The 11643-nt window shown below is 49.1% G+C and overlaps 1 protein-coding gene across 1 annotated transcript; it reads left to right on the forward strand.

Annotated features, from left to right (window-relative positions):
* Positions 1-2750: 2750 nt before the first annotated feature.
* AREG (amphiregulin) lies at positions 2751-10417 on the forward strand. Its single transcript, XM_058804087.1, has 6 exons — positions 2751-2880; positions 3059-3235; positions 5832-6015; positions 6467-6625; positions 8139-8241; positions 9156-10417. The coding sequence occupies exons 1-5, from the start codon at positions 2838-2840 to the stop codon at positions 8224-8226; spliced, it is 651 nt and encodes a 216-aa protein (XP_058660070.1). The 5' UTR covers positions 2751-2837; the 3' UTR covers positions 8227-8241; positions 9156-10417.
* Positions 10418-11643: the final 1226 nt, after the last annotated feature.

Below are 11643 nucleotides of genomic sequence, written 5' to 3' on the forward strand. Positions count from 1 at the left end.
GCAGCCCCAGCAACTCAGCCCCAGGCCCTGCTGCAGTGGGGCAGCCCAGGGGGCTTGCCCACTGCAGCCCCCTTAAGGCTTCTCCTCCTTGCACCATGCCTGGCGATACCTTCTGGAAGTTCATCCTGGGGACAGAATCCAAATGTCCTTCCAGCCCTGGAAGAGAGCAGTGGCCAGGCTTAGTGCCTTTTTCCTCACAGCACACAGAAAAGCTGGGGCTTGTGGCAGATCCCATCCAGAATGTCCTGAAATGTGTGGCTCTGGAGGATGTTCTCTCCAAGAAACAGCCAAGCAGGGCTTGGCCAGGCAGCTGCCATTTGGGAAGTGCTCCCCTGATGTCCCTACCAGAACCTCTCCATGAGTAACTGGGTGCCCATCACCATCTTGCTGCACTTTCTGGACTCTGAGGAGTTGTGCTGGTTGATGCCAGGCCGCCCCTTCTTCTTCAAGGTCACAGGGAGGACTAGCAGGAGGAAGCTGATGAAATGACCAATTCAAATCATGGCAAGCCAAATTCCTGGCTGCTGGCCGTCAGTGAGATAGAGCTATCAGCTGGAGACTGGAGAAGAGAGAGAACATGGTGAGTCAGCTGCTGGATATGCAGTGTTTGGTCTCTAAACAGAGCAGGTAACACGGGCAATTGCACTTGGGATGGGACATGCAACCTTTCCCCCCCCTCCCCACTAAGCCTCCTCCAATTGCTCAGCAATTTGCCAAGTGCAGCAAACGGGGCAGGAGTGTTCAGTGCTCAGTATATTTCTCAGACTGGACTTAAAAAAATTATTTAAATGTTTCCAGTGAACCTCTGATTTAAAAAAAATGGGAGAAATATTTTGTTTTAACAGCTGAAGAAAAGAAAAATTTGTGGGGGGAGCTGTGGTGCCTGGCTGAGGAAGCCAGCCTTGAGCAGAGCAGGAGGGAGGATTCCTGGCTGACAAACCTTTCTTTTGCCATTCTCAAATCACCAACCCCATGTTTCATCAGAAGAAACTCCAAACCTCAAAGTCTCTGCCTCTGGAGAAACTCCCCTCACATGCAAAAGATCACAGAGTGAACTCCAGGCACTGAGACTTACGGAGGTCTTGCAGGAAGGGAACTCCAGTCCAAGGGGGAAAGGAGGAGCCCTCTGAAGCCCCTGGCTGTCCCCCAAATAGCCCAGGACCTGCTTGTTGACTGCCTGCAGAGCTCTCTGACATGGGGTTGCAGTAATGAGTGGGATTTGTCTTTTCTCTGCTGTCCCTCTGAGGACAGGCAGCGAAGGGGAAACATGACAAAACCCCCAGAAGTAAAGCTGTCAGCTCCTGCTCACTGTTTCAGACAGTTTCAATTGCACAAAAGGGCTGTCAAAGGTTTGCTGGAGCTATCTGTGTCAGCATAACATCTGAGTGACTGATTCAGCATCTTCTTTTCCAGACCTCTTGCGCATTGCTTCTCAGGATTGGCATGGCATGGCAAAAACACCAGGAGCCACATATCATGTGTGCCCATCGAAGAAGGGAAAAGGTTCAGTGACCGAACCACTTTGACCCCTGCCACCTTGAGCAAAGGCTCCATCAGCTTCCTGAGCCGTGAGTAACATGCTGTCCTCTTTCAGTTAAAAGTCCAAATCCTCCTTTCCCAGTGGAGCATTGCCACCAGCTGCCCTCCTAGCTTGCTGTGCTGTGGGACCGGAGCAGGGGGACACCACTCCCTTCATCCTCGACCCTCTGGGCTTCTCTGGGTTCTCATGCTGTCCCAGTTCTTCTCCTCTCAAAGCAGCAGCTCCCGCTACAACTACCTGAAAGGAGGTCGTAGTGATGTGGAGCACCCAGTCTCTTCTGCTGTGCCTGCAGTGAGAGTACGAGAGGAAATGGCCTTAAGAGGAGACAAGGGAGATTCGGATTAGATACTAGAAAAATGGTTTTTTGCTGTTTGGGTGCTCAGGCACTGGGATAGGTTGCCCAGGGATATGGTGGACTCACCATCCCTGGAGGTGTTCAAGACGCATCTGGATCTGGTGCTGGGCAATGTGGTTCAGGGTTTTAGGGGTTACAGTGGCAGTGCTGCATTGAGGTTGGACTCGGTGGTCTTACAGGTGTCTTCCAACCTTGATAATTCTGGGATTCTTCAGCAGGTGCTACAACAGCCCGGAGAGGTGGCCATGAGGAGGTGCCCTCCAGGGAGCTCTCCGAGGCAGCCGTGAGTCGCAGTGCCCCCGAGGAGCACATTTGTCCCTGCCCGGTGGGTGCCACCGCTTACTCAGCCCTTACTCATCCCCGCTCAGGGAGACGTAGCTAGCTAGGCGGAGAGGGGGGGGAAGGGGGGGGGGGTTGATGACCGGGTTTATCGCTGGAAAACACTCCTGTGGGAGATGCGGGGACAGCAAGGAGCAGACAGGTGTGTCCGCAATAACCCGGCTCGCTCCCGACTCGCGGGATCCAGGTTGCCCAGGGAGGCTGCGGGTACCCGATCCCTAGAGGTGTTCCAGGCCAGGCTGGTTGGACGGGGCTTGGAGCAACATGGTCTTTTAGAAGATCCCCTTGTCCATGGCAGGGGGTGGAACGAGGTGGTACTCAATGTCCCTTGCAACGAAAAAGCAGTGGGAGATTGTATGCTTCTATCGCTCTGGGACTCCGTCATTCTGTGATTCTGGGATTCCACGATCCCGCCCCGCTCGGCCCCGCCCCTCTTACGTCGCTCACGTCCGCGCCCCCAGCTCCAGGCGCCCATAAAGTGGACGGCGGCGGCAGGCGGCTCCTCATGGAGAGCTGCGCGCCGCCGGCACCTGTTGTGCTACGGCGACTCCTTTTGCCCCGTTCTCTCTGTATCTCTGTCGCCTCCCGCCGCGAGTACGGACGATGAGGGCCCTGGTGCTGATGGCCGCGCTGGCCGTGCTGGCAGGTGCGTGAGGGACGGGACGGGGGAGATCGGGACTCGGCCGAGCCCGCGCTCGCGCCTGAGGCGGGGGACTCGCGCCGCGGCCGTGGGCGGGAAAGCGCTGAGTCGAGTGAGGGACTCCGCGCTCGGTGGCGACCCCTCTGCCCCCCTGCTCACTGCGCTGTTTGCCCTCCTTCAAAAGCGAACCGTGCGGCCGCCGGGTCGTCGCCCAACGCCACGGAGCCGCAGCGGCACGAGGAGCGGGAGGCCGGGAGCCGTGAGGGCGAGCCCGTGCCGGGTCCTGACTATGAGGAGGATGAGGAGGAGTATGAGGAGGCGCCGCCCGTTCACCAGTACATCGTGGACGACTTGATCCGAGGTGAGTCGGCGGCTCTGGGATCTTGCAACTTGAGAGTCCCAACTTACGCCTTTTCTTTCCTGTACACACTGATGTGCTTAGCTCGTGGAGTATGGAGCAAAAACGTGCTTGTGCTTGAAGCTGCTGCTTTAGAAATAGCTGTCGGGGTGGAAACCTAGCTTGAATGTGCCCAGGGTGAGTGGAAGCTGCAGGCCAGCCGGTAGCTTACTGTGCATAGCTTTATTTCCTGATAAACCTCACAGGATGACTGGGGTCAGATGGTGACCACCTCCTTAGTGTAGAACTATCAGTGGAGATTTAGGTGCTGTTTGGCCCTAAAGGTTTGTTTTACATCAAGTTGTTGGTCTTGCTGCAAGAATTTTTCTGGATAATTTCTGATGGTGGCCTATTTGGGTTGGAGTCAACTGAAATTTTGTTGGGAAAGCAGGCACTTAAATCCTTTAAGTAGCCACAGGAAAGTTTGCTAAACATCTTTAGGCCAGTGCTTCACTGTCAATAGGTATTGGGTGTATTTATTGTAATTTGCCTGCTTGCTGAGCTGTGAGGAGATCTGAACAGTCTGCCTTACTGTGGGAACGGGAGCATTTTGTTGGTTCTGGGCTGAGTGTAGTTGCAGTACAAGCCAGGTATCTGCAAGTGATTTGAACCTCAGTAGGTGTGAGTAGGCTGGTCCTGTTGCCTCCGGGGTGGATCTGACTACTGATTTTCCTGCAGAAGCACCCTGAGACTTGAATGTGACTAAAGGACCTATTAAATTAGGTGGGACCATGCTCATTGTGGTCACTTGAGGGAACTGGTGGACTTGTGCTTAAGTTTCCTGTGAAGATCTCTGGGGGAAACGCGCCTGTCGGTGTTGTCAAGCAGTTTAGCCTGTCAAACTACTGGCTTGATGACTGAAGTGCTGTCTTAACTGCACAGAAACTAGACTTGTTACCTAAGGTGGTTGGTTTGTAGACCAGCTCTTCTGCTTGGCGTGAGGTTTATCTGTGGCTAAACCTTGAAGCTGTTATGATTCAGCTGCGGATGGCTTTCCTGGCCGTGCAGCCTGCAGACAGGGACACCGAGATCGAGCTGACAAGCTGAGCCTGGGAGAGGGAGGGAGGGAAGTGGCCTCAATTATGAAAGCGCGAACCTAAAGATCAAGTCAGACGGGACAGAACAGGGGCCTTTGACTGTCAGCAGTGAGCTCACACTGCCAGGCACAGGAAACCTTGCTGCAGGAGCTGTGTACCTCGTTTACATATTAATATAGCTCATACGGTTTTAATCAGACTTCTGGTTGCTGAAGGCATTTTTGCTTTTAAGTAACTTCAAGCCAGGCTTGTTGCTCTAGAAGTGAAAATGATCAGCTGTCTAGACAACAGTGAGCTACACCTTGTTTCTTTGAATGGGCTCTCAGCACCAGAAATACAGGGTTAGGAAGTAGTTAGATCCAGTTGTGCCCTATTGTGGTGATTGCCTGTATGCATAGAACTGTGGGTAAAATATTAATCACCCAAAAATGATTTTCATCAGGTCTTCAGAGCACAAGAGCAAAACTGGAGCTTGTTGTAAATAGCTTTGCTGTTTCCTAGGGCCTATTTAAATCCCTGGGGTAACTGTTACTCCTGAGCAGCAGTGTTGCGCTGCCAGGGCCGCTTTAGGGCTAGCAGTGCAGGGGGCGGGCTCTTGCTGCGCCAAGTTATTTCAAACTAGTGCTGTTGAACTCGGATTGCTGCATGGGGCTGCTCTGGAGCTTCTGATCCTCAGTCAGTGGCTGGTCTGCTCTCCTCAGTGAAAGGAACCTGTTTGCCCTTGCCTCAATTCAAGGGCTACTAAGTCACCAGGATTTTAAACCACACTCTTCTAGAGGTTTGTGTTAATTGAGATAATGAGGGGCAGCAGTAAGCGGCAGAGTAAATAGGCTGAGTGTCGCGGACTCTGGCCTTCACTCCTTCCCTGCGCTCAGCATCTCTCCCAAAGCAGGAGAACTGGAAAGGAGTGCTCTCCTTCTGAAGACAGCACTGCAGGTTGTTTAGGAGAAACAAGTATGCCAACCGGGACTGCAAGCTGCTTTGCCTCGGCAAGTGCCCAGGACTATGTAGCGAGTTCCAGTGCCTTTCATCACCGATGCAAATGGAGAGTTTAGAGAAATGGAGCTATTAACCTTGTACCTGTGCCCATGTAACACTAGAGCATGGCTGGGCTCAGCATGAACTCCCTGTTCTTTACAGGCCTTTGCTTGAAACTGTGCTGTTACTCTCAAGTGTCTTATGAAATGTTTCATAGCACAGCAAGTGCTATGAAATGCTGCAGTCCTGCATCTCTGCTGCTCTTCATCTTTGGTGGCTCTTGGCTCATCTGCTTCTTCTGGCTCTGGTCTGCATGGCACAGGACTTAAGTGTAGCAGAGTTGTGCTTCAATGTGCTGCTGAGCTTGCTGCCTTTGTGCTGGGTGTGAGATGCCCAGCAGCATTCTCGCTTGCATCCTGTGCTTCCTGGTCACAGATTCTCCTGTGGTGGTGGTCCTCCTGGCTCTCATCAAATTCTTTAATTCAATTTTCTCAGAATTGTGCTTTCTAGCACTTTTACACCAAGGCGTCATGTCCTTTTTTCAGTGGAACCTGTGGTTAAACCCAAGCCAGCAAAGAGGGGGGGAGAGAAGAATGCTGGCAAATCAAGAAGGAAGAAGAACAGAGGGAAAAACAAGAAGAAAGGGACTCCCTGTGAAATGGAATACAAAAACTTTTGCATCCATGGAGAATGCATTTACCTAGAACATCTCCAGATGGTGACCTGCAAGTAAGTTACTTATAGCTTGTGAGTTAGGTGTCAGTGCCATGAGCCAGTGGCATCCGAGGGCTCAGAGGAAAAATCAGGTATCAGTTTGGTATAGGTCCATCTCCTGCAGTATTTTGACTGAGAATCCTTCTGCCATGTAGATTAAGTGATGATGGAATCTGAGATGCATAACAAGCCACTGAACTCATCAGTTGGTCATAAACTCAAACCAAAAGAATGAAAAGGCGTGTCTTTCTGGAACATCACACCCAAACTAATCTCGACTTGTTGAAATGCTGACAAACCTTGTGCTAGAGCAGTGACTGCATTTCACGAACCTGCTCTGAAGTGAGCACCTTGAGATTCATGGGAAACTCAGAAGATGTCTAAGTCAGGTTTGAGTATGTGTGGGTGTCCTTAGCTCCAGACAGCACAGGAGCTGATAAGAACTTGTGTTAATATTTACTTGCAGGTGTCATCAGGATTTTTTTGGTGAGCGCTGTGGTGAGCAGTTCATGAAGACTCAAAGGAAGAATGATGTGGCAGACTACTCAAAGACTGTGCTGGTAGTGGTAGCTGTGCTGCTCTCGAGCATCAGCTTCATTACTGTACTTATCATTGTGATAGTGCAGTAAGTATTATCCTCTTTGGTGTCTGTCTTCCTTAAGTGTGAGCAGGGCCTGTGCCCAATAACACCTGAATGTGCATGGCTCATCCGAGTTACCTCTGTGAAAAGCAGCTGGAAAGGATGGGTTCTTATCCCAGCTTGGGTATGTCTGGAGGGTAGAAGCAAGGTCCGTGACCCTTACATTGTAAACCAAGAGCCTTCCTGCTCTTGCTACAGCCAGGGTAGTTAGAGTGCTGCAGAGCAACAGCAGGAAGCCCAGGAGGAACATTAATGCTGACACAGGACTGCGTTCCCTAATCCTGGTGGAGAAACCTGCAAGCAGCCATGTGATAGCCTAGTGCATGGCTGTTAGCCAACAGCTGCATGCACAGGTGGAGGGTACGAGATGGTGCTCTGAGAGTCCATTTGTTAATGGATGTTGCTGGGCTTAAATGCCGGCACTTGGAGGGGAAGCAAGTGGGGAGGCAAATGCTGCTGGTCCCAAATTCTGCTTGCTGTTAATAGGAAGGAAGCACTATTTCAGCTGAACCAGCCCCTGCAGTTCAGTGTGGTGGGTTGTCATAATCTGGAGTCCTGGTGAGAATTAATTCAAAGAGCTTTTCTTGGTACCTGTTTCAAACCATATAACAAACAGAAATACTGAAACAGTCCTGCAGTTCTCTTACTGCTGCTCCAGCACTGTTAGGGCCTGGGATGTTATAGTAACTCCAAGGTTCAGTCTAATTTTAGATCTAGATGAAGCACATTATCTGAGTTGGGTACGTGCTGTACCTTTTTCTGCAACTCAGGAAACAAGGTATGCTTTGTCATTTCAGTGTTGCTTCATATTTAACTCTGAACTGGAGGAATGCTGGGATGAACACTTGTTCTCTGAACACTGCCCCATTCCTTGCTGCTAGGAGAGGTAACCAGTTCTGTAGTGCTCTAAGAGCAAATGATTATTGGTAGTTGATGAAGTGCATTTGCTTCATGTTCTGAACTCTCACAAGGTGAATGCACGCTAATCTGTACCCTCATCCAGAGAAGCTGCTGGGAGTAGTCACTAAAAAACACTGGAGAAATCAGTAAGGGACTTCCTTATTATGTATTCAAGAGACAGGGACTAGATTTGAAGCCTGCAGGGCTCTGCTGTGGAGTGGAGGAAGGCAGTGTGGTCTCTGCAGATATAAGTTCAAGCCACTAGGAAATCTGTCACCCAGAATGTCTCCTGTTGCTTTGCTCAGTCCCAGCAATAACCTCTCTTCATCTTGCTCCCTAATCTGGTTTAAGTCAAGAAGCTCAGTCTCTGTGAGGCACAAGTGTTGACATCTAGTTCAGAGATTCTGTGATTTTACCAGCAGATACTGCTTGATGCTGAATGCTTAAAAACTTGTCTTGCTTGAAACTCCCTGGTGCCAAGGAGTTGCTTGAGGACTCACAGAACATGAGTCCAAATGCTGCAGAGGATAGGGAAGCTGGTGACAACCGGATGTGCATCAGGGTTCAAAATTATCTCTAACATGCCATAATTCCACAGGGTCAGGAAAAAGTGTCCTCAGTATGAAGAGAAAGAAGAAAGGAAAAAACTGCGACAAGAAAACAGAAATGGCAATGTTGGTGTGTAAATGGGGAGAAAGCAGGTATGAATGCTGACTTCAAACACCTCTCAGTCCTTCCAGGCTGTATGGGAATTGCATGCTTGTTTTGCAAAGCTAGTGTTTGCTTTTCGTGCTCCAAGTGTCTTGAAACACATAAGTTACATGTGAGCAGCTGGCTTGGTTTTCTGGTTTCTCAAAACCACCTTGAATTGTACAAGTTGTTCAACAGCTCTGTTAAATTTCTGGCCGTGTTAAAGACCAAGTGAGGATGGGAAGCTGTACTGAGATAAGTGGAGCTATGAAGAGGAAGTCCTGAGTATCTGGAAAGAGGCAGATGTAGTGCAGGAAACAGTGGTAGACTTCAGTCATGGAAGATGGTACTAGAGCATCATCACCTCTTAGAAGAAAAGTACTGAGCATTTTCATATCTTTCCTGCAAGGAGAGTTTCAGGAAGTTTCTGGTGCTCAGAAGCTGTGGACCAAAAGGAAGCTGCGAGTTCTGTGAGCACCACAGCCTCTCAGTCAAGTTGCATACTGTCACAGCAACTGAGGCCCAAAGCTCCTTGGCATGTGTGGATTGCTTCTGGGAGTGATCTAGTGGATTTTACTGGGCAGGCAAGTTGGTCTTTTCTGAGGCCAGGCGTAAGTAACAGCAGACTCAAGGACCATTACTGGAAAGGAGTTACACTATGAGCTGAGGAGGAAGCCTTACAAGATAGTCCTGCAAAATTCCAGCCGACTTGTCAAGTTTTGCTTTGCCACATGTCGGCTAGCTTTGTCCAGTGACAGTTGGAGGGTTTTGCTCAAAGCTTTCTTGAAGCTGAAGAGTATCTGGCAGTGCCCTCAGGCGTGGGCACATCCTTAGCTGCCTGCTTTGCTTGGTGGTTTGCCATGGTGCTAGCACAGGGTGCTTGTGTCTCGGGTGCTGATTAATGTGCCTGGTCTGCCTGTTACAGAGCAATTCTGAAGTGGCCATGGCCAAGCTGCGGGGTACCTCTGGCTACCTGTCACATCCACCTGGACACTGTGGGCTGGAGCTGTTGCCACTAAGCCCTGATTCATCCAGAGAGAGGCTGCTGCCAGGAGATGTCAACAGGCCACTTGCTGCTGAATCACTTGCTGAGGACACCAGTTATTACTGCATCTTGGCACAACGATGTGGAAGGAGCTGGCTTGTTGGGGGACAGTACCTGCTGTCAAGACCTGCTGGAGACTACTGCTACTAAGCCTCCTCTCTCCATGCTAGAGCTCCAGTCTTGGCTGTTGTGTGGATGGACTTTGTTCTCTTAGCAATTCTCCTTTGGCAGCTCTAACTCTAAGGGGGAGAACCTGTTGCTGCTTTCAGGACTGGATGGAAGGGAGGATATTCCCTTCCTTCCCTCTACAAAAGTGAGAAAGGGAAAGAGGTTGGGATGGCTTTTCTCCCTAGACCTCAGTGGATGAAAAACCTAATTCTGTTGTCACTGTGCTCCCTGTCCATATTGGCTTCCAAGAGCTTCATCTGTAGTTGTGACTTGCAGGGCGTTGGTGACAGATCTTTGTCAGCCACACCTGGGCTCTGTTGCTGTGTGTGTGGAAGTAATCCCTCCGAGCTGTGTGGGACTCATGGTGTGAGTGGAGCTATCCATTTGCGTGTGTGCTAGCCCGAGTTCAGATTTGTCTCCTAGGATGCTGAGACAGTGGATGCAAGACCTGAAGGTTTGCATCTAAAGGAAAAGATCCGTGCTCCAACCAACTGATAAGGCTGGATCCATCTCTTCTAAACACAAAGCTACTTCTGTTAAACAGATACTTGTTGCTGCTTTAAGCAGTGCTTAAATATAAAAGACATCAGATCTCATCAGTTTAACTTGACTACTAAGAACCCTTTCCTTTGAAGAATTTAATTCAGGCACTGATGCTTTGCAAGCAGTTGTCTCTTGTGCTCTACGTTCAGGTGTGAAGAACTCATCTTACCTCAGTCTTTTCTGACCCAGGTGTCCTTGGTTTCTTAACTGTCCATGCAGTTTTGAGCACAGAATATTATTTGAGTTCAGTTTCTTCTTGGAAGAGTGTTTGTGTTCTATATAAACAGAGCAGAAATCTTCTGGTAGCAGAGAAACAGCATTAATTGTCAAGTTGTATCTGTAAATGTGTAAATATTTATTATTGTATTTAATATTTAATGTTTCCATAACAAACTTATTTATTTTATAATTAAACTTTTTACATAACCTAATCATGGTAAGATTTTTTTTCTTGCTCTCAGGAATACATGTAAACACTTGAAATTAGAGCTTGGTTTCTCCTCAAAGCAAGAATTTCAACACTTGGGAGCACAAAGTACTGCTGTGAGGAACTGCAGCCATGTGTCAGGCATGGGCTTGGTGCCCTTACAAGAGTGCAAACTGTTTGTAAACAAAATGTACAAATGCAAGTACCTGTTTGGGTAAGAAATCCATTTCATTCAGCTACAAGGGATCTTCTAGTTCCTGAATTATTGTGAGGCTAAGTCAGCTGTCTCCTTGGCAGCCAAACTTCAAACTGACATTTGAGCAGATGTAGCCCTTTGCACTTGAGTCAAGAGCTGGAATATTGAATGGCAAGAGCCTTTCATCTCTGCAGAGAGAATTTGGACAGCAGCTTGAAACCTGGTCTTAAATGAGGAAAAGCAGCATAGCCTCAGGCCAGTTACTCCCTGAGCAGAAAGGGAGCCTTGGCCTCCACTGTCCGCTTGGAATTTCTTCTCTTCCTTGGTGTTTATTAGTCCAGCTATGTATTAATGTTCCCTCTAAGCACTTGTAGCAGTGAGCTGGGGTCTTAAGTTCAGAGTTGCCTAAATAAAAAGTTTCAAGGAGGAGAGTTTGGCTTTATACAGTTAAAAAGAAGGGGATGGAGAAGATGGTTTTGGGGCCCTTTTTTCATAAGCATCTTCAACAGGTGTTGATGGCTGGGACTTAGCTCTGCTTCAAGTTGAAGAAAAGCCCCAGCCATCAGTTTTAATTAGGATGCAGGTGGTGTATCCAGGATAGGACTAGGGCTCAGTCCTGCCTGGAGTTGCTGAGGTGCCTTGGCCTTCTGAGCTCACCAGGGAGTTCTCAGGCTCTGAGAGCAGCCTGTTTGGTATGTAGCTGAGGTACAGGTAAGGTATTGCAACACCTCTTGGGAAGATTGCAAGACTTTGTTCCAGGGAACTTGCTTCATTACCAAAGTAAACAGCATTTCTCCAAGTGGCTTTTCCACAGACATTTGCTATTAGAGCTCTGGCAAGAAAAGGTGTTTCTGTCAGTCATGCCAAGATTTTTTTGCTTTGGAGTAAACAAGCTTGATCTCAGTGGTAACCAAGCCATGGCCTAGTGAGACTGGGGATGGATAACTCCCTTTTAAGAGCCATTAGACTCTTTTCTAGAAACTTTTCTCTCTCTGGTCACCATTTTGGGGAAAGTTAGAAGCTTTTTACTTGTT

This window comes from Ammospiza caudacuta, chromosome 4 (assembly GCF_027887145.1).
Source record: "Ammospiza caudacuta isolate bAmmCau1 chromosome 4, bAmmCau1.pri, whole genome shotgun sequence".
NCBI classification, from domain to species: domain Eukaryota; kingdom Metazoa; phylum Chordata; class Aves; order Passeriformes; family Passerellidae; genus Ammospiza; species Ammospiza caudacuta.

What these genes read in the sequence shown, in the direction of transcription:
- AREG (XM_058804087.1), top strand. Translation starts at nt 2,838, where the DNA reads ATGAGGGCCCTGGTGCTGATGGCCGCGCTGGCCGTGCTGGCAG. An exon ending in CGTGGACGACTTGATCCGAG is followed by an intron (nt 3,236 to 5,831) that starts GTGAGTCGGCGG and finishes TCCTTTTTTCAG; the next exon opens with TGGAACCTGTGGTTAAACCC. An exon ending in CTCCAGATGGTGACCTGCAA is followed by an intron (nt 6,016 to 6,466) that starts GTAAGTTACTTA and finishes ATTTACTTGCAG; the next exon opens with GTGTCATCAGGATTTTTTTG.